Source organism: Astatotilapia calliptera, chromosome 10 (assembly GCF_900246225.1).
Source record: "Astatotilapia calliptera chromosome 10, fAstCal1.2, whole genome shotgun sequence".
Classification (NCBI taxonomy): domain Eukaryota; kingdom Metazoa; phylum Chordata; class Actinopteri; order Cichliformes; family Cichlidae; genus Astatotilapia; species Astatotilapia calliptera.
This window is the reverse complement of record NC_039311.1, coordinates 27825836-27853810: the sequence shown is the minus strand read 5'-3', so window position 1 is coordinate 27853810 and position 27975 is coordinate 27825836. Positions and strand designations below refer to the sequence as shown.

At 39.9% G+C, this 27975-nt stretch overlaps 1 protein-coding gene and 1 long non-coding RNA gene across 3 annotated transcripts in view; one reads left to right on the top strand and one right to left on the bottom strand.

Moving 5' to 3' along the window:
- Window positions 1-6906: 6906 nt before the first annotated feature.
- Window positions 6907-10072, bottom strand: LOC113030916 (uncharacterized). Its single transcript, XR_003273665.1, has 2 exons — window positions 9708-10072; window positions 6907-7577 (listed from the first exon to the last, which is right to left on the bottom strand). It is a non-coding gene; the product is annotated as an uncharacterized LOC113030916 (long non-coding RNA).
- An 8053-nt stretch (window positions 10073-18125) lies between these two features.
- The window catches only part of castor2 (cytosolic arginine sensor for mTORC1 subunit 2), a 30685-nt gene continuing 20835 nt past the window's right edge, over window positions 18126-27975 (top strand). The window contains exons 1-2 of one of the 2 annotated variants that reach the window (XM_026181390.1): window positions 18126-18374; window positions 22431-22571. In XM_026181390.1, coding sequence (XP_026037175.1) covers window positions 22459-22571 — 113 coding nt within the window. In that variant the 5' untranslated portion in view covers window positions 18126-18374; window positions 22431-22458. Of the gene's footprint in view, window positions 18375-22212; window positions 22279-22430; window positions 22572-27975 lie in introns of those variants that run through there. The other variant, XM_026181389.1, reaches the window with a different exon arrangement.

Here is a 27975-nt window from a genome sequence, read left to right as displayed (position 1 = left end):
TTTTTTGATCTTTTTTTTTTTGTTAACTCGGTTTCCCTGGGTCTTTTTCCGTGTGTTATGAATAAATCTTGTTTTCTTTGTTACCGGTACTGGTTTTGTTTTGTTGCATTTATCCGCAACACCTTAATGGCCGGTTCCTGAAAATATTGTCGGACATAAACCGGTCCGGGGCGCAAAAAAGGTTGGAGACCGCTGCCATACGGAGCCTACGCACCGCTTTTACGATTACTGATGGCATGTTGTAGTTGTGCACTGCCATTAGGGGGCAGTGTCAGAAATAAGTGACACAGCACAGTCTGTGGGCTGGTCTTGCTTGTGTTGTTGTTGCGATATAACCAGAGGTGTTTTACCTGGCAAGGCAGGACAATGCTTGCCCCGCGAGAGCAGACAAACTTTAAACTACAGCAGTGCCGATGTTTAAAGACTGTAATGACAGATGGAGAGCCCATCCACGTGACCACACTGTCGTTGGTGGTGTCAGATTCTTTAGAGCATATTACAGCTAAAGGGGCGCCTTTGTATTTCATGCCTAAGGCTGCAACAGACTTTCACCACTGGATACACAAAGAGGGGCTGAAATGTTAAAAACAGTTAAAACTGGCCTCTACAGGCACTATCTTGCAACATTTTTAAATCTTTGATGTGGTTTTTTCGCATTTGTGATGAACACCACTTTCACTCCCGTTCCTATTCAGGCCCACTTTTAAACCAATCAGTATTCAATGTGCGACCTATAAAAAAGCATTGATTTGAACCATGATTCATTCAGAGCTTCTCTAGTCCAGAAATAAAAATACTGAGCTGGAAATGAGCATAGCAGGTCCACTTTAAAGTTTACCCCGAGTCCCTGTGCAGTCCTGAATCCCAGGACTCAAACCTCAGATCACCAGGTTGGGATGCATGCCATATATAGTTCGATTTCCCAGTACGACCCTTTTTATGCATGTCCTCCACCACACCCGGCTTTCATCCACCGTGCACAGGCTGGTGACCCAGAAGCAGCGCACAAATACTCCTCACGTAGCGATCGGGATTCCTGTCAGGCTTGCAATTTAGCTAACAGCTTTTTGTCATTACCTCACGTCACTGTAAGCGATCGAGCAGGCATGTTTGGGCTTTTTCTTTCAGGAGCATGTCGACTCTGTCGGTGTGGCTGGCTGCTTTTGCAGTCGTATCATTTTAACTCACTAGTTGCAGCTGTTGGATTGTGAAGAACAGCTCTAATGTCCATTTGTTATACTATTTGACCTTCTTCACCCAGTTTCATTACTGACACAGTGCTGTTTGAATAATTAGATTCCTTTTCGCGCTTGCTTCTGTTCATTTTGAGGAAAAATTTGATTTTGATAAGTGATATCGCACCTTCAAAGCTGGGGAATGAAATCTTTAACGCATTTCAGCTGGCCTCACGTCTCCGTTTCCTTTAAGTGTTAACAGTCTCTTCAGCCCCATCGATACGGGAGACACAAGGCGGCTGTGAAACTTTGCTGGCATCTCAATATACTCCTTAACACAGCAGTGGTCCCTCTCCTCCCCCCCTCCCCGATTAATATGTAATGAATAAAACTGACATGTGATTTCGATTTTGTAATCTGTCTGCCTTTGTATGCAAGCTCAATATTATATAAAAAAAAACATAAATGCATGCATATGTTCTTGGTTTTGTCATGAGATGACTTTGCCTAATGTTTGATACTGTTTTCTGTATGAAAAAAAATATGACTGTGGATGCTCTAAGATTATGCTACAAGTCAGTCTTTCTTCTAGACTACATTTTGTACCTTTGAACACTATCGCATTGCCTGTTTGGCTGCTGTATTGACTATCTGGAAGCGTGATTTGATGTGAATTAAATTCTCTCCTTTGTTGTTTTTCGTTTCCTTTTGAACACTCAGGCACTTGTTTTCATTTTTCTGAATTTGTTGAATGTATGACTATAAATGCTTGTCTCAAATTATATTTTAGTCCTATGCCAAATGGAAAGGTTGTTGTGCCTTATTTCTAATAACATGGGTCATTTCACTCATTGCAAGGTGCAGGTGAAAGTCTGAAATGTGGCATAATTTCTTTAGCTCCGGTCAGAGTCCATGCAAATGATGCTTCCAAGCAGCAGCAGCAGGCGCTTCCTGCCAGATCACCGACACTAGTGTTCTGTATTTTGACGGGAAAGCAACAGGAACTCCGTTACAGCGATACTTCCTGCTAATTAAAGGCCAGTATGATCACGCAAGGTTTTGTCTGCAAACTGCATAAAGGCAGGTGACAAATTAAAGAAAAAATAAACCCTTGAGGCTTTTTGTCTCACGGAATCCAGCACCTCTATAAAAAAGCAGAAGTCCACTTTGCACCTTCAAAGACTGTATAAATGATAGATGTAGCCATTTTGATGTCACTCAGTCACAAGTTGTTAGTTGATATTCTGGATATCCTCCTTTCTGCAAGTCAAAATGGCCAAACTTTAGTAAATGGACTTTATATTTTATTCAGCTTGGTAAAAAAAAATATGTGAATGAGCCTTTTTTGCAACTGCAGCTATCGCCCCCTGGTGGTCGTTAAAAAGAATCCAGGTTCAATGCACTTCCCATTTGCAATTATTATGAATTTGTTCAGACTAATCTTTATCCTAGAATTGTCAAACATATGCTGGTGGTTTCTACTCCCCACGTGTCACCGAATGGTTTGTGAAAACTTGTAACTTAGATGCTGTTGCCTGCACAGATAGATATTGCAGACAAAGCTTTCCACTACCCGCCATTAAAACATGTAATAAAGGAATATAATTTAAAGAATATAGATGCCAGAGGGGAAAATATTTATCAGCTCTTCACCAAAAGTGTGTTGCACGGAGGTCACTCCTTTGGAATTCTATCTGCTATCATGAGACTGAAAGCTGCCGTGTGGTGCGCAACCAAAACGGTAAATAATCCCAAACACACTGTCAATAAAGAACAAGCAAACATGGATAGAAAAAACACACAATGAAACACTACCAATCATGGATTGGCCTCCCCAGAGCCTAGATGTCAACAATTATTGAGGCAGTGTGGGATTATCTTGAACGAAAGGCAGCAAACATCCAAAGAAGATCTTTGAATATCCATCAGGAAGCCTTAGAACTATTCCTGAAGGCTACTTGCCTAAGAAAGTTCAGGGTGTGTTGGAGAAAATGAATGTTGGACTTCTGGAAGTACCCTGTAGTGTCTTTTGGGTCTTGTAGGTTTTCTTTGTGGCCAAAGTTTGACATGAATACCCTTCAAATGCTTAATTGAATTGGGATTTGAAGAGTTTTCACCGTGTAGTGTTCATCAAACTGTTGCTGAGTGTTTTCTTGCAATGCAGCAGGGCGTGTTGTTACACTTATGGGTCTGCAATGCTTAGGTGGGTGCTACATGTCAAAATAGCGCACACATAAGTCAGCACATAAGCAGAACACTCATTTGCAACGAGATGATTCGTATTATTCACTCCACTGTGCCGTGGCTTTAATGTTGTAGGTGATCTATCTTGCAGTGGGAGCTGTTTTTATTCAGAGCACAGCTGCATTGTATATGGCTATAGAAAAGACGAGGCAATTTTTCAAGCAGTTTTCCTCTGAGACATTATAAGACAATTCAGAAAGATACAGATCTTTTCTTTCGTGCCTTTAGCTGCGTTGGTCTTGCAGAAAACCATATGGCTGCACAGATTCAGAAGCTGGGAACAAAGAAAAATCAATTAGCTGTGTGACTGCCTATTTCTGTGTCCTTTCTTCCTCTAATACAACCCATTATAGGCAACAGTGAAGGAGTCTGAACTGTCTGCCACCTTCATTCAGGTGTAAATATGGTGTCCCAGATGATCAGTGATACTGCTGGATGGATAACAAAAGTTCTCTGCAACTGTTTTTATGTAACCACCTCAGATTACCATTGTGTTTATCAAGAGGAAGAACCTCGAGTGCTATAATTAGATGAACTAGTTTAATTAATGTATATTTTTGCTGCATGAACAGATGATTATATGTCTGGTGAATGTGTTAGAGAAAGCCAGTTTCTTCAATAGTATGGACAGTACACACACAGGGGCTTAACTACATTTCCCAAGATGCATTTTAAAAAACAAAAACATACAAAGAGTGCTCAAAATTCAGCTTTGTGCAACAGCATGCACAAGGGTATGCTCTGCAGAAACCCAGTAACCCAGTTTATTTGCTTACAGGTTCTGGGGAAAGTGTTGAGAAGTTGCTTTGAACTTTAACATGTAGAAGTAGCTATTATGAATTTGTCTATTGGTTTTTGAAGTCCTGTCTTAAAATCTCAAGATGAGTGTTTTGCCAACACTTTCTTAGTGTTCTGAAACTGGATGTGGTGAGCGAGGGCAAGTTTGACTGTGAAATTATCCGCTCATTGTCACTGATCAATCACAAGTCATGAGGCAATGAACATACTGAGAGTAATCCTCCTTTCTGAATCAGGTTATGACCAAGATTTAGAAAATGGACTTTAATTTTCTAATCCAGTGCAGCCTCTATCTCTGGCTATCAAGCAGTTAGCAACGTTAGCAACTACAAAAATAACATCACATTTAGAAGTAACAGATTGTGGACTGGAGTTAAAAGATGTGCATAGCCACGATGTCACTACCCCTTTTGTTGCACAGTGTGTTGCTAGCTATAGGCCGTGCTGCTGTATTTCACAGGCAGAGAAAAGAAAGCGAGCTAACTTCACTAAGAGATGGAGAAAGAAAGATAAGAAAGACGAGACAGGAAAGGAAGAAGAGAGGTTAGATTTAAGGGTAAGGACTGCTCAATTGTATCTGATAAACTGGACATCTTAAGCTTAAATGGAAGTCTTCATGTTTTTAAATTAAATATCAGGTCACTACATGTGGCATTAGGCTTTTTTCATATTGTGATACATCTGCAAATCAAACTGAGATGGACTAACTGTGTTATTTAAATGTTGCAGGTTAATCCTCTGCAGGTTAGTGCAGGATAAACAGGTTTGTTTGCTGTACTGTGATGGATTTAAGAACGATGTGTGACGGTGACTGTGGTTTCATGGGCAGAGTAAATAGATGCTGACATCCATTGACTGAATTCCACCTTCATGCCAACTTTATCTAGAAATCATCTAGAAAAAAAAGAACTCTGTTTCCTGGCACAAAACAGACCAGTGTCCCCCCTCCAAGTATCCTCCCGGGACCAACCAAGTAAGCCATCTCACACAATCTGAGCAAAACTCTCTGGGACAGCTCTGTGGTTTAACCTGGGCTAACCTACCTACCCCTCTCTCTGTAAACCATCCCCAGGAATTCCTCTGACCGATATCTCCTTCAGTATTTGTCATTACGCAAGAAACCTTTTGAACTCTGAGTCCACTCAGCTTTATTGAAATTTTGGCATAGGACAACAACACCACAAACATGGTTATTAGGTTGAGAGGATCCAGTTCAGTGACTCAAACTAACAAAGAAAAGAATTCACTTTTTATGCTATCTATTGGATTCACTTGGTTTAAAGGGCAATACAGGACCTCCAGGTTCTGAAATTTTGGTGCTGACTTCATTTTTTACCTCTTGAGGTTGTGCCCTTGCTAGAGAAATGAAATTGAAATTTACACCAGTTAATATTGTGTTGGTTCCCCTTTTGCTGCCAAAACAGTCCTGACCAATTCAGCTATTGGACCCCTGAATGTGTGCTGTGGTATCTGGCACCAAGACGCTAGCAACAGATCCTTTGTTGCTAAGTTGGGAGATGGGGCCTCCATGGATCAGACTTGTTTGTCCAGCACATGCCACAAATGCTTGATTTGATTGAGACCCTGTAAATTTGGAGGCCAATTCAATACCTTTAAACTCATTGTTGTGCCCCTCAAACCATTTCTACTTTTTGCCAGGGAGCATTAATCTGTTGAAAGAGTCCACAGCTATCAGGGTATACCGTTAAAGGGTGTAGATGGTCTGCAACAATGCTTGGGTAGGTGGTACGTGGCAAAGTAACATCCACATGGATGACAGGACCCAAAGCTCTTATTCTCAGATGCCCATTGTTGGACATTGAGTGGTCTACAGCTATGCAGTTACATACCCAACAAAGTGTGATGCACTGTGCACTCTGACACCTTTCTATCAAAACCAGCATTAGATTTTTCAGCAATCTGAGATAGTGATCAGCGTAATGATCAGTGTTGCTGCCTTACCAGGTGTAACAATTAAGTTTAACATCCAGGCATTCATGAAAACAGAATGTATTAAATTTAATGGAGTTAGCAGTAAGTTAGCTCGCTAGTTTCCACCTAAACATGATATAGCATGTTCTGACTGAGAGATTTCTGAAAAAATTAAAGCGCACAGCTCTGCTATCACTTCCAACATAAATGAAGACAGAAAACTAAACAGCACGGAGTTTTGTAGGGTTACTGAAGTTGGGCTAGCTGGTACATAATGATGTGCTATGCGATTGCTAGCGACATAGCTATGTTAGCATAACATAAACACAGTGAAGCTGGAGGATGAACGCCAACTTTTTCCACTCGATAAAAGTTAACGTGAGGGTTCCCGATGGTGTAAACGGACCGAACTTCAGTCAGGAGAAGAACTGAGATAATCCATCCATAATATGAGGTTAGTCGTTAATATACTGCAACAACATGGGAAAGGAGCAGCTGTGAGAGAATTCAACATTAATGAATCAATGGTACGGAAATGGAGGTAGCAAGAAGAATAAGTTGAGTAAAGTTTGATCTGATTTTGTTTCGCCTAATGCACCTTATGGTCTGAAAAATACAATACTGTATATTCCACCCACTAACATGTGCCATGATGAAGAAATGATCAGTGTTAAACACTTCATAATAGGTCATAATATTATGCCTGATCGGTGTATGTTCTCATGAGTTGGTGAGGATGAAAGTAGAGGCAAAAAAGGACTCCAAAAAAGTTTTATATAATATTGTGCAATGAATTTCTTCCCCAGAGTGTCTGGCACATCAGTAAATAATGAACAGCTTAACACCTATGTAGTACCACACAAGTAATATGTCTAATAATAGATAGGCTTCACGTAGGACAATGGACAAAAAGTTACAGACAGGAAGGTTTTCTATTTTTGTTCTTTTTCTCACTTTTTATCTTTACGCAGAAAGAAGGCTCATTGCACGCTGCCTCATTTATCTGATTGCCTAGCACATGTTCAAAGCCCATCCTTTTACAAAGTGCATATTTCTACCTGTTAACAACATCTCTGCAATTACTGCGTGACAACACATCTGTTAAACAAAAAAAGTAGCGGCATAATAATTCTTCCGTATGCTGTGAGGAGACAGGAAGTGGCATTTTGTCTGACAGCCTACATTAGAGGTATATTTTTTTAGGCAGATATACACAACCTTGGAGGATAACCATTTACTTTGCTGTCAAGAACCACGTTTTTAGGACATTCTGAATTTGTGATTTATGTCTTTGAGCACAACAGAAAATGAGGAAATTTGAGCTTTCAGCCATCTATCTAACAAATGGAGGAAAAAAAACATGAAATGATGAATGAGTGGCTCTGGTGGCTCGTTGAGTCTTGCAGCTGAACTCTGAGGACTCCGCCTCTGCAGGTAATGAGGAAAAAGAGAACATTACAGCCAACAGAGACACAACAGCATAAACAAGGCAGTCCAAATGAAATGTGAAACCGAGGTTAACAAACTCATTTTCCTGACAGTACCCTTTCAGGTTCTAAGTGCAATTTCCCGATTTGATGATAAATATCAGCATTGTTTCTGAGTGTTAGTAAATGACAGTATTTCCACCTGATCTGCTCATTTCACGGAGCCAAGCGTGACCATGGCAACCACAGACATCGCACGCTCGGAGCAATCAGGCCATGAAATTCATTTTTAAGTCAGCTGGAAGGTGTCCACACGGAAACTGAGCACAGGTACTCTCCATAGTGTCAGGGCTTCCCATTAAAGAGAAACTGGTATTCTCATTGCCAGCTCCATATTTGTTATTCATGGACTCTGCTGCATGCTTCAAAATTCAAAATAATTAGCATTTATCTTATACTGGGCCTCGGTGGAGAAGCAGAACAGTCCTGCAGCTTCCCTGCCTGTATGGCTTTCCTATGCATCGTCCAATTTTCTTCCACAGTCAAAAGGCATGACTCTGATATTTGCCATAAATGTGATATTCAGCTTCAATTCGGTTTTATTTATACAGCGTCAAATCACAGCATCAGTCACCTCAAGGTGCTTTATATTGTAAGGTAGACCCTACAATAATACATACAGACAAAAACCCAACAATCATATGACCCCCTATGAGCAAGCACTTTGGCGACAGTGGGAAGGAAAAACTCCCTTTTAACAGGAAGAAACCTCTGGCAGAACCAGGCTCAGGGAGGGGCGGTGCCATCTGATCAGCTGTTCCTGAATGTACCCAGGACTGAGTGTAAACTTAGAGGAAACCGTGCTTTTGCTGTAGCAGCTCCAGACAGGCCTCTTCTCTGCCTGTTTTTACATCACTTCTGGAAACCCACGTCTTCACCCTGGCATTTCACACCCTGCTAGATGTTATTTATTTTTTTATTTTTTTAGGTGATTGTAGTGAGATGATGATGTTGATTTTAGTGAGATGTTGGTTTTTAATTCATTTTCATTTCAGTTGTTTTTTAGTCGATTGTATGTTGTTGTTTTTAATGTAGGACTGTTTTAATTTTATGTATTATGTGTTTTATTATTTATTTTGTTGCTGTTTTGTTTGATCTATTGCTCTTAACTTATTTACTGTACACACTTTGGTCTTGTGCTGGCTATTTTAAAGCTCTTTATAAAAAAAGTTGGACTGGATCTGCCGCGAATGGTTGGGGTGAGAGAAGGAAGACAGGATAAAAGGCCTAACTGTCTAAGGCCTGTCCAAGGTATCCTGCCTTTTCCTCAACTGGACCCTGAGTTGTGGTCAAGAAATTGGATGGAAGACCTTCCTTTAGTTCCCCATGAAACAGAAGATTTGAGCAGCAGGTGACTGGAGCATCTGTGCTCACAGCCAGACCCAAGGCGCTAAGATGTGAGACAAAAGTAGGGGGGAAAACGATGTATGAAAAGAGCAGATTGAAGCCAAAGCTTTTGGCTTACAGGTGGACTCATGTTCTGCATCATGGCTCAAAATAAGATAAATAAGGATTTCATTTTTAATTATGCAAAGCCCCCGGAGTAGAGTCCAAGATTAAAAATATAGAGTTTTTAAAGAGTTTACACTGACAGGAGACACTAAAATATCAGCCACTCAAAAACAAGCAGTGAGAAAAGAAGACATTATAAAGCACTGTTAGGAGCAGCATTAAGAAAGCTTAAATGAGCTTAAACAGAGAACTCAATAATTCCTTAATATGAATGAAGTCAAATGTGAGTGTAGCTTGATGCCCTGCTGAACTATTTTTGATTATAAGGACTTTGTGTTTCAGTGTTACCTGTGCTGTTTATTTAATTATAACACAATACATTCTCCTTATATATGCTCAAGATCATAGAGGCGAATTGAGCATGCTTTAGGTACAGTGGAAATACAGGACTTGGTGGTTCATATCTACTATCAGTTGGTTCATCGTCCTGCCTCTGTCTCATTCAGTGTTTATGTCTTGGTCCCTTTGTGTTTTCTTGTTCTGTTCATCTTGCCAGATGTTAATATTCAGTATCAGTCCTCTTTGGCTGTTTCCTGTTTTACTTTGAAGGTTTGCTCACCTGTGTCCCTCTCCCTCCTGGTACCCATCAGTAATGAGTGTATCAGTGCGAATGGCCTCAGGTTCCCTTTGTCCTTTTGTTGCAGTGTCTGTAACTATCCCTGTACTTTTCCCTTCATGGTCTGTGGTGCAGCTTCAGCTTTTTGTTACTCAGTTTATAGACTTTGTATTTTGGACTCTGCACCAGCCCCAATAAATGGCCAGCTTGTGTTTGTTCAGTCTGATTTGGGTCCTCTCATCTCTGCATTTTACAGAGTCGGCAAGATTTGACACTTGGAGTTATTTGTCTTTAGTGATTATCATAAAGATACGGACAGGCAACAACCTTCATAAAATAACAAATGATTTAACAACACACAAAGCCACGAGTTCTTTTCTTTCTTTCTTTCTTTCTTTCTTTCTTTGTTTGTTTTAAAGGTCAAATTTCAGGGTTTTTCTGAGTTACGATCCTAACAGGTTTCTAAGAGACCCGAGCTTTGTACTATGAAGCGAGTCCAACACACCCAGTCATCTCGATTCACTTACCCCAATCATCAGCATCTAACCAATCACAATTATGGACAAGTGTTCTGGCATCACAGCAACTGATTTCACAAAGGAAGATGAAATTAATTATAATATGGGAAAACTGCAAAGAGGTTAAACACACAATACAGACTGAAAGTAACACAGCTGCTGAAGATAAATCAGCAGAGTGTGAGTGTGTGACAGGAAAAACCCTTTTATTTGAGCCTTGAAAGAAAACCAGCAAAAAATGCTGAATGTATAAGTTAACAGACTTAATCCATGAGAGAATCTGAAGGATTGTAATCAATCCCCCATATTTTAATCCCCCACATGTAAATGTTTCAATCTATAGTGCTTTAAGTACTACTAATACATACTTGTATTTCCCATTTTAGACAACAGCAGTGTGTTTGCAAGCTGTGAGCAGCTGACTACACTGTGAATCTTCTTATCACTTCTTAATACTTGAAACTTACATAATCTGTCGGTTTAGGTAAGAGGCTTTGGTATTTCAAGATCTTAAAGGTGCACAAAGTCCATTCATCCATGGAGAATGGTGTTTGCACAGATCAGCTGTGCGCACTCGTGGACGGAGGTGAGCTGAACTCTGCCAAAAACCTGGCTGTTCTCAGGATTTCATCTGGGTCACGGGGAAGAGATTAAAACTTACCCCAGGCTTACCCCATCTGTTTGAAGCTCTGTTTCTTAAATGACAGCGATCGTCAGTAGAGAAAGAGCGGTGCAAACAAAACACCCACATATTCATTCCATTCAGTCCGTGACTTAAAGGCATGGCTCCAAATCCTTGAACAAAGGTCAAGTCTCTAAAGCAGCAAATATTTCTGGAAAATGTCAGACGACTCATGTAACTATGTTCAGCTGCTTAACTGTATCTATGCTTTATCAACTCTGTAAACAAGTTCAGATCAGGAAAAGCAGCAAACAGCCACAATACCTGAAATGTCTGTTTATTTAAGGGAACATTCACATGAGCTACATACATGTATTCATTAGACCAAAAAAACGGTGAGGAGACGGGTCTTTGTTCTTCAGCAGTGGGGGTTGTGTTTACGCTCAGAATGTGAATGGTGAGTTCATAGAAGCACTAAATGTTTTCCAGGAGAACCCCTCACACACACATACATATATACACAACTTATTTATCTCAACTCATTGTTAAATCTATTAGTTCTCCAAGTAGTTGTAAAAGACTGAAGACTAGAGGGGACCGAGCCCGTCAGTCTGGCTCTGGATCAGTTTGCCCCTCGAGCACCGTTTAGCTGACGCTGGGGACTCTTTGAAAACAGTTAATAACTTTTCTGTTGAATCTGGCATTCTGCTGGCATTTCTTTGTTATTTATGCTTTTATTTTTATCGTCTTTTAACATGTTTCTCTATTAATATTGTGTTTTGATAGTTGTGCAGTGCTTTGTGACTTACGTCTGTGAAAACCCCTATATAAATCAACTTCTGATGCTGTGCACACAAAGCCAGGTTTATAGTTATAAAAGTAAAACAACCACAAGCATCAAGTTTTTTTTCAAAAACTGAGTCACAAGCCATGTTTTGTTTTTCCTTTGAGTTTACAATAGAAGTATTGTAACTAGTTTGCTGACTAACCTTAAAGGAACACTTCCTGCTCTTCTGGTTTCCATCGTGGTTCAAAAACATAACTGAGATGTTTCGGATTCTTTAAAATCATCCGATGTGTGTGTGACATGTTTTGAACATGTTTTGAACACTGATTACATAAGTGGCGTGATCGGTGCACACGTGCATGTTTATGCAGGTTCCTCTAACAGAGAAAAGAGATGTAAAGAGTAAGAGTAAATCATACCTGGTCGTGTTGACTCAGCAGGTATAGTAACCAGATAGCTGCTCCATTTTTTCACTGTAGCAGATTGATTCACATATTTTGTGCTAGATGTCACAGTGATGGTCTGGTTAAATGGTGTGATGAGTCCTATCTGCAGTTAAACATATCAGAAGATATGGTCACTGATTTTTAAAAATGTAATACCCATGAGGTCCCGTCCATTATAGGCGGAATGTGTTCAGTCTGAATATGTTGGAACGATTCCTGACTGTAAAGCCTGTGCGCTTATACCGAGCCTGTTTTGTCCTTTTCTTGGTGTCATGGTTTGGATATTTATCTGTAGAGAACGTACACTCGCTCTTGCTAAATGGTCTAACAGGGTGAACCCAGGGTCCCCTCACACCAGACATTTACAGCGGTTTGATTGGATTTGACAAGTCGCACACGTTGCATAGTGAGTTTCAGTTTATTCCTTCTGATCCCAAAATGCCGAACAACACAGTTTCAAAACAGCTTTGTTACAGCAGCCGTCACTGAGATAAACACGACGCTTTGTAAATTCGTTTTGTGTTATCTATCTGCTGTCTGGGTTTGTTTTTTAAAATTGTGCATGTGAGGATGGATGACTTATCTACTGCTGATTGAATCTACCCTAACCTTAACCTTAAGAACACACATAAGGGCATAAAAGGGTCAACAGAATGCAGGAAATTAAGGGTCCAACCTCCAAATCTATTGCTTACTGTGTCCCCTCCATGTTCAAAGGAAGCCTACACTGATGCTATCTCGACTTAGTTTGTGACAGATGGGATGGAGCTTGAACTTTCTGTTCAAATTGAATTGAATAAGGAGACCATATGTTTTCTTTCCTTACTATGCATAGTCTTAGGCTATTGTTCTGTGAATGCAAAGGAGGCCCGTGGGAAGCAAGGTACAAATTGAGTCATCATATTACTGTAGGGTCTTTACCTTACAATATAAAGCACCTTGGGGCAACTGTTGCTGTGATTTGGCACTAAATGAATACAATTGAATTGAATTGTAGGAAACAAGTAGTTAGAATTCACAATCATGTCTCGGTGCCCAGAGTTTTAATGTTGGAGCTCCACAAGGTTGTGTGCTACACAAATAAGTGTCAAACTTCAGTTAAACTGCAAAACTTTGCTGATGATATCGCTGTGGTAGGTCTTTTGTCTGACAGCAACAATTCTGCATACCGGAGTGAGGTGAAATAGCGGTTGAGTTGATGTAAAGGCAACTATCTGAGCCTCAACACATCTAAAACTAAAGAGCTGATTGGGTTAAGAGGGTCTCCTCCCTCCTTTTCCTTGCCACAGCTATAAACCAGTCTTATTTACACCAGTCCAATCACTGGCAAAAACCACCAGAGACTACTTTCTCTGGCAGCTACGAAATGTGGGCTCAGTTGAGAAGGTGTGATCCATTTTCAGTACAGCTGTTATAGAGACGTACAACTTCATTAAACCTGTCTTGGTACGATAACCTAACCAATCAGGACAAACAACAGCTTAAACATACAGCTTCCAGGATCGCTGGTTGCAGACTGACTTTCATAGCTTCACATTATGTCACCACCACCAGACTCACCAGGAAGGCTAGAAGCATCACTAAAGACCAGTCCCACCCTGCACCTCACTTTTTCCATCAGGCAAAAGATACAGGAGTATTACTGTAAGCTACAAGCTATTGGGTACCTAAGTAATGCATTATGCTAATTCAGTTTACCTACATCTGATTAACCAAATCTGAATGAAACTTTACATATGAATCATGCATTTGCATGAGGATGCATATATCAATGCACATTGCTCGCTCTCATACTTGTGTAGGACTTTATTCATCTTTTAAAGTATGTCAGTACATTAATCCAGAGAAATTCATATTCTTCTGTGTGTTAATCATTTGAGTGGGGGTTCTGTCTACATCTTCAATTGGCACAGCTAGATAATGCAAAGGGCTCCAATGAGTTGCTGCTTGTCTGTTATTTCCTCGGTGAACTCGTGGATGCTGTGTGTGTTTTATCTTGGAAACATAAACAGCAGATGATTGACAATGCCGGGTTGATATCTTGACCTTGTGGAGGAATTTCTTCCCGAGTTCTCCCTTTGACTCTCTTTCAGACAGTCTCTGTGTTTGACATCACACATCTGTCCTTTGGAGACTGCAGAGCTGCTCAGATTTGATGCATAAAATTCTGAGTCTTGAGGCCTTTTCTACTTGACTGTCACATCTCATATGATGCAAGCTCAGCTGAGAAGTAAACAAGCTGGATTTTTCTTCACCCTCCCTTCAATGATTCTTTTGTTGTGTCTGCGTGTCTTGACAGTTAGATACAATATCAAGTCACTTTCACAGCCCGCCTGACCCTTAGGGGTAACATTCACAGAACCGAACTGGTGTCATCTGTGTTCACACATCATCTCCAAGCCATGTCTGAGAATCAGGCAAGGGCATTGTCTGAAGTTACCCTCCCTCACATGTAACGCACAAGAAGAGCTGGTCAGTTTCAGACACGTTCTCGCTTCTGGAAACACTGCCTAGTTTAGGTCAGGATGCTATCTGTCGTGTGTCCCGTGTCCTGGATGGAGGGTGCAGGACACGGGACACATGCAATTCACCCGACTTAAACCTGAGCTTTTCCACATGGACACAAATCTCAATCCTTTAGAAGCATATTAGAAAATTACTTTACTGCTCACTGACCTAAATATAAATCACGTAGGTTATGGTCTCAATCAGTACTTTCCAGTCATCCAACAGATGCAAAAAGCAGGGTATGCTTTGCTGCATGGTTTTCTTGCTGAAACAGTGTTACCATATTAGACTGCAATGTCTTCCACAGAGACAGGACACAGAGAGACCAGACAGACACAGAAAGGTAAACAAACACAGACACAGAGACTTAACAGGAGACACGGGGAACTGAAACTCCGGGAATCAAGATAAGCAATCACTACAACCTAGAATACAAAAGTGTAAGAACAAAAACGAAGCTCAAAGGCAGACTAAGAAAAGAAGAAGACCAGAAGCTTTAAACAAAATCATCAAAGCTCAGATTATAACAAAAACAGAGGATAATAAAGATCAATCAGAATTTAGATTCCAAACACAAGCTCTGGGCCAAACACCCAAAACACATGACATATATTATATATATGTTATACAAGGTTCTCCCTTTCTGCAGTACTACCACTCCACCAGGGCCAATATCTACATGCACATTTGCTAAGCTATGATAGACCATAGCTTAGCAAATGGTCTATCATAGCTAATGGTAGGAGTTAAAACAACATATACTGAAATATAATCACCATGAGCTTTTCACACAATTTCAGGAGAATGAGGTCAGGACATTTTCAACAGTTTTTCTTTCTCGGATGTAGGAAACAGCAGAAAATGGACCACCTTACATTACTGGGAATATTGTGATTTAGGTGAGTTAGCTTACTGAATAGAGCGTGCAGGAAGCAGCGCGCATGCAGTGAATGCACTGAAAATTTGCAGACTGGCAAAACCTGATGACAGTAGGGAGATGCCGGGTTAATGTCTGACACAGAATGTATCACACATGCACATCTGTTGGGTGATGTGTGAAATTAACGATTAAGTATTGCTGGTTATTACTTTGGGTGAAATCTTCCAAATTATAGTCTTACTGTAGAAAGAGTGCTCAGACTGTACCTTTCCTTACTTTATGGCTGTACAAAAGTGTAAAGTCTGCCGTTATGCCTGGAGCCATTTACATGATTCATCACTTTACGACCACAAGAATCACTGGGTTCCTGGAGAGGCACTGGGGTGCAGCCAGGAGGAAGCCAAAATATAATGGGACAAACTTTACGATGAGATTGCAGGAGCCTAAATGATAGGAAGTGAAAGGGTAGGTGAAGCTGAGTAGCTGCAGGGGGAAATTCTGGCTGTTCTGCACACCCAGCTCTCCTCAGAGCCCCCTCCTTGTGTGTCACGGCAGGCATTTCACCACAACACTCAATGCAGTCATTGAACAGGTAATAACATTTTTGCCTTTAGCTGCGAGACTTAATACTTGTGGATCTCTTCTTTCCACTCTTCCACTCTCGACGTTTACCATCGGGTGATGGTAAACAGTTGATGTGCTCTTGAGTCTATCAAGAAGCAGACTGACAGAGAAGAGCCATCTGTAGCCCACTTCAAACTATGTAATAAAGTGTATATGATAAAAGTATGAAAATGCAAAATAAACAGACTTCAGTTGCATAAATCTTGTGATGTAATCTGGTAAATGAATAAAAGAGCCTTTTAAACCTTAAGGGTTCTGATAAATGATATAATGTATCTATTTATACACACCAGTGGCAGCAGATCATGAACAATTAGTGGAGTAACAGCTCTACCACCTGTGCCATGGCTGCCAACAGATGTCTATTTGTCTTTTACTTCCAAAGAGCTAGACTTTAATGTCTTAAAGTGGTCTTGAGCAATAATTTGTTTTTGTTTTTCGGACATTGGCTGCTTTTTCAATCATTTTTACCCAGTTTCTTAGTGGCTCTATGCTTTACACATTTACCTATCAGTGAAAGATCCTGGTTCAGTCATAGAGGAAAACTAAGAGTAGTTCTCAGACCGGCTGTTCCACACACTGTGGACTGTACCTTTATCTGATAATAGACAGTCTCTGCAGGTAGAGGGGCTATCCATAGATTGTGCCAGAAATTTTTTTTGCTGCGGGCTATCCATAGATGCCAGTCGAGAACCCCGTTCAGTCCATCTAACCAAAAAGCTGGTATATCTCAACACTGTGTGTCCTTAAAAGACCCGAGGAAACTGGAGGACAAGAGACACTTTTTGGCATTCCTAAAAAACCGAAATTATTTTCTATTTAGATAAACATGATCTGAATAGGAAAAAATCCAAAGACCTGAGTATCTAGCCTTTCAGTTGACCACATAATTGTGCATTTATTTGTATGGACACGTGTTTGCTTTCAAAGAGGATTAGCTGTACAATAGCTCCTTGTCCCAGAGGGGATACTTTTTATTCCCAGTTCAAATATGTTGACACTGTAGTGTCTGTTATCTCTCTGCTGTAGCAACAGAGCTCCTGTCCTTGTTTGCTTAATTAATACTTTGTTGTGGGATGTTACAGCTCATTGTTGTTACAATTAGAGCCTTGGCTGGAAATACTGTAGCGTCAGAGGCCCTCAGCTAAAGGCAATTAACACCAGAGCGCTTCCAAGATTTATCAGACAAGAATTGTCGTCAGGGAAGTGGTTCTAAAACTTCCAATTAAAATCAGAACGTGCTGCTTTTGAGGCAAAGGGATGGATACAGTGCTAGAAGATAGGTCCTTGTACTTATTTATGTAATAAAAAAACCAAGAAAAACTACATTTAAAGGGTATATCAGTGAGAATATGCTGGGGTATTTCCAAATGCTAAGGAATCTGGGGGATTTTGGGGGGATGTCACAGTCAAAATTCAAATTAGGATTAAAAAGCTCTTCAAGATTGCTTGCTTGAGGCTTGAGATTTAGAAGCAGGGATTTAAAGTTAGCACACAGGTTCTTCCCCTGGGAAAAATACTCAAAATATGATCGACAGGAAGACACTTGTTCAAGTCCTTAACCTGAATTTTAATGATTATAACAATTTTAGATAGTCCCACAGTTTTGGATTGGGAATGCATGAATCTCCAGCAACACTTGTAGAACACCTTCACTGTGATGCTAACAGACCCCTGCTCTGCAGAAGAATGTCTGGACCTATCATGCTGCATTTTATCTCATACTGTTACAATCGTGGTTGTTCATTTTAAATAAAGTCAATGTTTCAAATAATGACTTGAGTGTGAGTTTGAGAGCCAAACACTCAGAGATCAGATTCCTCTCTTCAGTCACAAGAGATAAGAGATTGTTAAAGACTGTGAGCACAGAAGCACCACCCACCTGTGGTTCAAATCTTTTGTTTACAAAGGGTAGCCAATCAGAAAATGGTTAGTGTACAAGAGGGGGGAGATACCTTATTTCAGACTCTGGAGAAACACCAGAGTATGATAAATAAGGAGTATTTGAACTCTGAGTCATGAAAAGCTACTGCAATAGAATCTAAGAATAAAAGTATTGGGAGTGAGCATAATTAGTTTCATTTGATTCATTGACTTTCATGCACAAAAGACCTTGGACTTGATTACCGGTATTGTCAAATTAAACTATTTTGCTCTGAGGCAAAAAAAAATCCTGTTACAAGCTGAGCTGAACTCCTGCTCTGCTGGATGGGGATCTGGGGCTTTTGAGGCTCGGTTATCGTCTTGGGCTGCTGGCCATGGTGAGACTGCAACAAGTAATCCAGGTGAGTTTTCATTCCCACGGAAATACTGCAATTTTATCCAGTTACCAACATCTTAAATTCACACAGAAGGTTCCTTGGCCATCTACCATAGTCCTCCCGTGTTTGGGCAAAATAGAGGAGGGTCTCTCTCTTGCATGAGGCTCATAAAGGACCCTTTGGCATCACATTTAAAGGCACTGGGTTCTCTTTTTTTAACATGCAGGATTAACCTAAAACACCCCAAATCTTTTCCTATGTTTAAACAAATTTTCATAAACAAAAATGCCCTGTGAGTAAAAGCGAATCCAAGTGTGTTATGTAATAACAAAACTGATACAAGATGTGTTATCCCTGACCCAATGAGGCACGTGTCTTAAAATGTAACACATTATTTAGTTTTTTTTAATACAATTGTTTTTATATATATATATATATAGTGCTGAATAACAATAGTCACCTCAACACACTTTACATTGTAAGGTAAAGACCCTACAATATTACAGAGGAAACCCTCAATGATCAGATGACCCGCTATGAGTAAGAACTTTGCGACAGTGGGAAGAAAAAACTCACTTTTTATAGGAAGAAACCTCCAACAAAACCATGCTGAGGGAGGAGCCGCGTCTGTCGACATCTGGGCTTGTTTCACATCGTAGGATGAAGATGTTGAACATCAACATAAATTCCATGACTCAAAGTTTTTGTCATGATCATACTAAAATAATTAAGATTAGTGTAGACACAGAGCTCACAATGTGGGACCCAGATTATTGTATTTTAGTACTGCAAACACCCAAATGCGCTGTTAATTAAAGCCTCGAAAACCTAATGAGACAACACGAACGTGGGGTTTCAAAGGCCACAAGGGGTCCAGAGCAATCGGCTGCTTTTATCTAGTAGGTAATCCAAAGGGTTGGTGTGGATCAAAGAAGAATCAGTGGCAGCAAAGCAGGCATGTATCAAGCTGATAAATCGGAGTGAATCAGTGTGATACAGGTATAATAGCATCTGCTGAAATACACAATCCTGCACGCCGACAGTGAACAAAAACCAGGCTGTATGTGGATGACCCATATATGTAAAAAACTTGTTGAAGCAGGCGATGCGACATCAAAAGTTGTTTTTCCTCAAAAAGCGCAGTGCAGTCCAATTTAATTGCACCCTGCATAGCTGTGAATACAAGTTTCCACTGCAGCCTCCCAGGAAGGGGTAACCATTCACGCTTATGAACTCAAGCGCTGGAAATTCAACAATTACTGTGAATCTAACTAACGGGAAGCTTCTGAGTGCCCCTTACTGCTACTCAAAAGATACCTAGTGTTACGAAATGAGGAAGCTGAGAAAGGTTACTTAAGACAAAGAAATACATGGCAACAAATAGCAATGTGTTCACCTTACATTTTACATGGGAAAATAAAACTGAATGAATTAACTGGAGCAATAAATGTAAGACATAAAATGCTCCATGCAAACAAAACTGCCTCTGATACACCTCAAGAATAAAGAGGTTAGATTATTGTTTTGAAAATGCGGAAAAACACACCTTAGTACACTGCCCAAAAATAAATAAATGAAAGGAACACTTTTTAATGACATTATAGGATCGAATCATTTAAACCTCTGGGATGGATTGGATTTGGATTTTGCAGACTTTCACTGGAATTCTTAATAGGAGCTCGAAAGAGATGTCAGAACAAATGAATGAGGCCGTGATTACGTCAAGTATGGCTGTGTGAGATATTTGTTGACAGTCCAAGTCTAGAACACAGGAGGGTGGAGTAACTTAGAGCAAGCATTTAAAGGTGATTGTTCACTTCAATCAGGGAAGAAATCACGTGACTCAAAACACTACACATCACCAGGGAATACAAACCCACCAGGAGATTCAAACACACTATAGAAATCAGAGATGAGAGCTGCAGAGCTGAGGTTTACACAGGCATGACCAAAGAGGGATGACGCAACCATGAACAGAGCGAGTCAGAGACAATGTATACAAGAGGGGAGACAACAGGTGGGACGCACAGCTGGAAACAACAGATATAAAGGATAGACGTAAACACCACACAATTGCCATAGAACAATAGTTATCAAAATAAAATAGGAAGACGCAACTGAACAGGGAACGAGGGGCTAACTTGACACAAGGGAGGACAGAAGTACTACACAAAGGAACATAGAAAGAAAGCCTGGAAACGAAATACTGGCTAACCAAAGAACAGAAACCTCGACCCCAAGGAAAACCTAAAATGCAGGATTTTAATAAATAAGCAAAATTTAAATAGGCTACAAGAAAGGTAATAATAAATAACAAAAAAGCTGACAACCCCATATTTCAAATAGACAAGGAAAACACCTAATCATAAAACATTCTCACAATCCAAAAATGTCAACTCGCAAAAACTCAAAACTCAGGGTCCAAAACCCAAAGGTCGCATTAACTTATTTGTCTTATTTTTCTATGAGCTTTTTGACATTTAAAAAGTACTGATTCCTTTTTATATTTATGTCATTTAGTCCAAGCAGAAATAGGTTTTGGTCGTGCCGACTCCTCCCCAAATATTTTCAAACACAGAGAAACAGAGTTCTTTTAGCCTCTGTGCATGTACATCTGGTATATTTAAAAATATAAAGAAGTTACAGTTGATTGCATTAACACTTTCTAGTGTGTTATTCTGGGCTGTGTATTTATAATCTGAGTAAGAGTTAACCCTCTGCTGAGATTTAAGCTTCCTTACTTTGTTCCAAGCATTTAACTCATAACGTGAACTCTGATGAACAGGATATAAGCAGATTATAAAACTCTGATATCATGAATTTTCTTAATCAGTACTTTTTCCACAGTTATTTGAACACATTTTGAAAATGCAGCTTCTTAGTTGTACATATTTAAAGGACTATTTCTATTCAGATTTTATTATGTTGGTGCTGTTTAATTCCATGCATTAGTACTGACTTAATGTGTGCACAGAAAGCCATTACAAGAGCAACATGGCAATCAAACAATCTATGGGAAAATTCCAAAACAAAGGTATTTTTATTATATATGCTCCTATATTACATACATATAAAATATACAACATATCTTTGCATTAGAACATACAGAAGTTATTTTGCATTTGGAGGCTTTGCTGCTGGAAGCACATACTGGTGGCAGCGGTGGTTCTCCTGGTCAGTCTCACACGGACAAAAAAAATCCCCCACTAATCATTGTAGTTTATTCTGCTTTGTAGCGGCACCCTTTATTGTACCTTGCGGACAAAAACTACAAATCCCATACTGCCGCGCTACACTGCAGCCCCGCCCCCTGCGTTTGAATGGCAAGTTGTTTGTTTCACTCCAACCAGCTGCTAACTATTCCAGTCGGAGAGCAAACACGGGGAGCAGCGGTCCTCTGCTCTCCATTTAAGAAGGCCGACAAGCTGAGGGAAGCTGGCTAGAAAGCAACTTCCGTTTAAACATTTTTCTTCAAAGTAAGGGCATAGAAAAGAAAACCACATTAAAACTGCCTTTACCCATTCAAATCAATGAGCCTTCAAGGTGGTAGAGTCGATATATTTGGGAATACTGAGGTAATAAACCTTGGAGCCAATTCCCAAGATTATTAAAAATAATAATCCTCAAATCTAAGAGACACAAACTAGGTAGTAGTTATTTCTAATGGGAAACTTATGCAAATGTTTATACTACTACTACTAATAATAATAACAACAATAATAATAGTTTAAGACAGCAGATATAAACAGCAGATAATATAAGACTTAGCAGAGACTTGGAATGGATATTTTTTAAGGCAGATAAAACATTTGGGAGCCTCCTCTCCCTGGCAAAAAAACAAACAAACAAAAAACAGCTGCCGGGCGCTTTTATTTTGAAAAACACCAGACAGGAAGTGTCAACGTTTCCGTTGGAGGTTTGACAGCAGGTCCGTTTTTACCTCTTTGCTTTCTTTATTCCACCCTGTCGCCCTGCTTCTTTCTCTGTTAAATACGTCTCGGCCTGCCCTCTGAGTGTATTTATTTATTCATGCATCTAATTTGAAAATATTTAGCTTTTTTTTTCTTTTTTACATTTTAGTCCTTCCTCAAATGAGAAGACGTAAAAGATGGAGCTTCATATTTTAGAGCACAGCTTGAAAGTGGCGAGTATAGAGAAAGAAGGGATCCAGATTTGCACTCACGGATTAATAAAACTCGCCTTCCTGGCCTCCAAAACAAGGTAGGTAACTTCCCATTCGTGACGTCCACGTAAAAACACAACCTTTGAATGTTTTTCCATTGTCCTAAGTGCTGTTTACTGTTAACATTAGAGCAAAGTAATGCCCGGGGCTGCATGGACTTGTATGCTTGTGTTACAGAAGGTAGCGGTATTCGCTGGTGCTCCAGCCAGGTCCTTCACAAATGCGGCTGTATGTTTAATAGTCTCTGCTTCCAGTTTCCAGGCCTATCCTTGTTCTGTAGTGTCATTTTGTAGCTCCGTGCCATCTGTAGCTGGGTTGTAGCCAGCAGAAGTGTGTGTTTGTGTGTGTGTGTGGGGGGGGGGGGGTGTTTTACCTCTGTCAGGACTATTATAACAACATCAGGGAAAACTTAAACAAGCAGCAGAGGACATTTACACTCTATATATGCTGAATCCTGTCCAGCTGAGTGGATGTTAACAGCCAGTCAGCCTGGCGAAACTTTCATTTAAATAGCCCTGGCAGTGACAGGATAGCAGGCCTGTACACTTACCATAGCTCTGTTGTGCAGTTTTTAACACTCTGTTAAAAATAAGCCTAAGCAAATTAGTTCACACTCGTGTGTGTGTGTGTGTGTGTTTTCTTCCTGGCTATTTTACAAGAGGGAAAGACAGACCTAGTGTGGCAGTGAGCTGGCAATCATGTCTCCCTATTTACTGAGAAGTTACTGATTAAAAACAACAACAAAAATAACAGTCAGATTACTGATTATTACCTGATGTAATTAAGATTAGCTCAAGGAGCATGGCAGCGGCTGTTGTTCTCATTATCAGCAGATTAGGCTTTTGTTTAATCTAATAGTTGATTGGTCTGTACGAACAGGGAGGAATGCACCAACCATCAGCCAAAATTCAGCAAATACTACATTCACATGTAAAACACAGGGGGAATTGAATCCTCGTGTTTTTGGAAGCTGAGACTGTAAAATGTTTGCTACTTTTGCTGGAACACTTGCGTCAAAGAGTGGCTTAATCTAATCAACCACTCAGTTCAGTCAAATAGCTACAACTCTTTGACTCAATAACATAATGTCATCACCAGCTGCCCCTCTCTGTTGGACTTGTCTCATTTTTGATTACATCTACGTACAGTACTGTGCAAAAGTCTCGGCCACCCCTTTCTTTATGTTTTGCTTCCATAAAGCCAGACTTCCTTATATTTTTTTAAGTGGTCCAGTGCAGTAGTTCTGCAGGCTTTCTGAAAGGTCTTTCAAAGTTTTTCTTTGGACATCGGCGTTGTTCATCTATAGCAGAGGAACTGATGATGATGATCTGAAGGTCAGGTCCTTAAGAAATATGAAAAACAAGTTGCAAAGACCTGACATAGGAGGTCTCATGGAGTGACCATTTTCAAACCAAATTTGAAAATGCTGGTTTAAATCTTCATTAATATGTATGCAGGTCAGCAGAGAGAGACAACAGTGAGTGCCAAAGGCCATTTTTAAGACATGGTGGAGTCATGGTTTGAGGCTGTATTTCAGCCAGTGGTGTTGGAGATTTTCTCAAAGCTGATAAAATTGTGAACGAAGAAAAATAACATCGGATTTTGATCCAACATGTAATACCTTCTGAAAAGTGTCCGATTGGCAACGGCTTCATTTTTCAGCATGACAATGATCCCAAACACATTGTCAGAGCAGTAAACACATAGAAAAATACATATGGACACTATCAGTCATGGATTAGCCTGCCCAGAGCCCAGATCTCAACATTACTAAAGCAGTGTGAGATCATCTTTACAGAAAAATGGGTATAAAGACAGCCAACATCGAAAGAAGAGCTTTGATTGTCTTTCAGGAAACTTGGACAACTATTCCTGAAGACTACCTAAAGAAATGACAAGAAAACTTATCTAAGAGAGTTCAGTCTGTGTAGAAAAATAAAGGTGGTCATAGCAAAAGTTGACTTTAAAGTGTTAGAATTGTACAAACAAAACTCCCTATAGGATTTTGGACACAGATTTTACTTAGTCATGTGGTCAGAAATGCCTAGATTCCTACCAAATAAACTAACAGAGACTCGCTGCCTTTACTGTGTGTGGACTGATTATGATTACAGCCATGTGACGCTCCCCAAAAGCCCCAGTTTGAGTGTTAGTTACCTTAAAAATCAGCTGTTTCAAGTGCAGTGTCATAGTTTTGAGCTTTTAGTTTAGTAATCATTGTTTCCACCACACACTGGTGTGGTAAAATAGGAAATGCAGAACTTATGTGTCAGTGTCAGGAAACATGACACCTGTGGTTTTGTCTTTTTGTTTGTTTTCTTTAAACTAACTGTTGTTTGTCAGGTTGTCTTGATATTTTCAGTTAAAGCAACAGCCAGAGGAGTTATTATCCATGTGATTTTGCACTTTATTGTCACTTATCTCATTTTACTTTGATTTTATTTAGAAAGGGACAAAAATAATCACATTTTAAAAAGAGCTACACAAGTTATACAAGCTCCAAATCAGAATCTGAAGTAAGACAAGCTCATCAGACATTCTCATTTGGCCCAGTCCAGTTAATGGTGCACTGTGGTGCAGTGGTTGGGACTGTCTCCTTGCAGCAACAAAGTCCTAGGTTTTGATCTCCTAGTCAGCTTTCTGGTTGGAGGTTGCCTGCATGGTTATCTCAGGCTTTTTCCCACAATCCAAAGGCACACATGTGATTCTGAATTGGCCGTGGATGTGAGGTAGTTAAAATCATAGTGTGAAGTGCTGCATGAATGTCTTTGACTTTGAGAGGTCAGTAAGAGTAGAAAAAAAGAAAAGCAATGCTAGTCCACTTCCATTTTCATCAAATTTTCCAGCCACCTAAATGGATATATGTAAAAGAGCTGTTCTCTCACTGTATTCACAAGTGCAGAGTGTTACATGCATTTCCTGTGTGCGTGCTGCCTGTGGGTGTGATAATGCACTTCATCCATTTTCTCTGGTGGTACAGCAGAAACGGCTGGTTTGGGTGCAAAGAAAGAAGCTTCACTTAACTTTGTTTTGTTTGTTTTTTTCCATTCAGTTTTAACTTGGCGTTTTGCACTTGTCTGTTGTGAAATCCCCCCCGCCACCGCCTCCTGTTGGAGAGCCAGTTAAGGATTGTGAATACAAGCATGAGTTCAGATTACAGATCTGCTCTTGCAAACATGGGTGTAGATTTCAGAGACGATGCAGGGAGTACTTACAAACTAATATTTAGAACACATGCATTTATCTCTCGCAGTAAAATCGTGTAAAAAGCAGACGGCTTATTTAGAAAAATAATCACATTACCCAGAGGAACGCCACTGACGCGTGAGTGCTTTTCTTCAGCAAAAGGTCTTATTTACTCCCAAAATGTGACTTTAAATTCAGTCAACAACATTGAAAGTTCATACAAACACTGAATGTTTCGTGGGAAAGGTAACAATCTCTATCTCGATCACAATTACGCTATTGCCAACTGGAGTGTTTAATTAAGGTTTTAGCAGTTGATTTCACAGCAACAATGCGCAACAAGTTGAGGAATACATCTTTTCCCTAACAACCGGTGGTTGCCAAGTGGTCAACAACCAGTCTCGAAGCCCATGTGACTGAGGACTCACACTCACATACAACAACAAGCTCAAACTGTGCTTGTATGTGTGTTGACATAGCGGTGAAATTTTTGAGTAAGAAAAGCTGACTATACTTGTTTGAATTTGACACATAATACATGTTTTTCCAGTAGGGTGCTGGATTTTTCTGTTGTCTTCGGGTTTTTTCCCCCATATTTAAATAAAGACATTTTTAACTTTAAGTTAATGCAGAAAAGAAAATGCACTGGGTGCTCAAAATCTCCTTCACAAAGGCCCCCAGATGCTGTACTTCCTCCCCAGTGTATGAGGGAAACCTACATGAATGCTGCTGGAAGGCAGAGAAACAGAGGAACATATTAAAGTTTCATTTTATTTGATTGAGTAATCATAGCTTAAAGGACTTTTACTCTTTTCAGCCTTACTTGTACACAGTACTTGGTGATTTGTGCACATCCCTAAGTCATGCACTGTGTTTCAAGCTGGAGGTTTATGTGGTTGCCATCTATTAATGATTACATAAATTCATTGTTTGACTGTAGGACACGAGTGTCCGTTAGAGGACACTGGTTTTGCAATTTGTTTCTTTTTGTAGTTGTTTCTTTTGCTTTCCCCATGAATCCTCTCTGTACTCTCCCATCCTCCACCTAATGTTGTTGAAGCAGCAACCTCGGCACCCCTTCGTGCCTCCCCTTTGATAAGCCCCTACAACAGTGTTCTTTCATCCCTATCATAGTTCTCTGCTGTGCCTCCTTCTTCCACTGAACATAATATGCATGCATGCGTAAATGATTTCCAGATTTGAGAACTAAAAAGTTTTAATCCAATCTTTTCCTGTAGTTTTTTCATAGACCATCGCATCTTCTTCGCCTTGTCTATTTTTGCTCACATTTACAAAATTGACTCTATTTAGAAATTAATCAAATTTTATGACTTGACCGAAGCTGGAAAAACTAGCAGTCCTGGAAACGTTCAAGCATGCTCCTAGCAGTCCTAAGAAAGAAACTCGATGCCAGCATGTGGTGATTACATAACATACCTCTCAGTGGAGCCAGCTGATGGAAATGCCCTGTGGTTCTCCTTTAGAGTGAAATTTGATGCTTCTATATTTGAGACGAAGTAAGTAGAATGAAATGCAAAGTATCTTCAGATGTAATCATATGAAAGTATTCTTCCGCGTATCACTGGAAGAATATTGGCATATGCCAAAATAGTATCAAGTTATAGTCGTTCTTGCGTGCACACAGTTTAAAATCAATGTAGTGAGTGCCAACACAATCAACTGCTCATCCCACAAGAACAAACACAGAGTCATGTAAAGGATACAGTAGGACAAAAAAAGTACATTTTCTTAAGCTGCTAGGGTAACAAGCAGAGTGAAACACCTGCCACCACACAGGTGAGACAGTTGTGAACCATTACTGTGTACTCAACTTGATCGCTTAATATGTTTCTTGGTTCAGCTGTTGATTGGCTCTTAACCCTTGTGTGGTCCACGGGTCATTTTTGTCCTCTAAAGAAATCTTTTGCTATCAAAAATGTATTTGTTATTCATCAAATGGGCTGAAAATAACAGAAGTTATTCATTACTATACTATGAATGATTGTAATAAGCAGAGGTGTGGACTCGAGTCACATGACTTGGACTCGAGTCAGACTCGAGTCATTAATTTTATGACTTTAGACTTGACTTGAAAAAATGTTCTAAGACTTGTGACTTGACTTGGACTTTTACACCAATGACTTGGGACTTGAATTGGACTTGAACCGGTTTACTTGAAAAGACTTGATATTTTACCCCAAATATAAAATTTAACATGCATATTATATAGAGATTGAAAATGTGACGTCATTCACG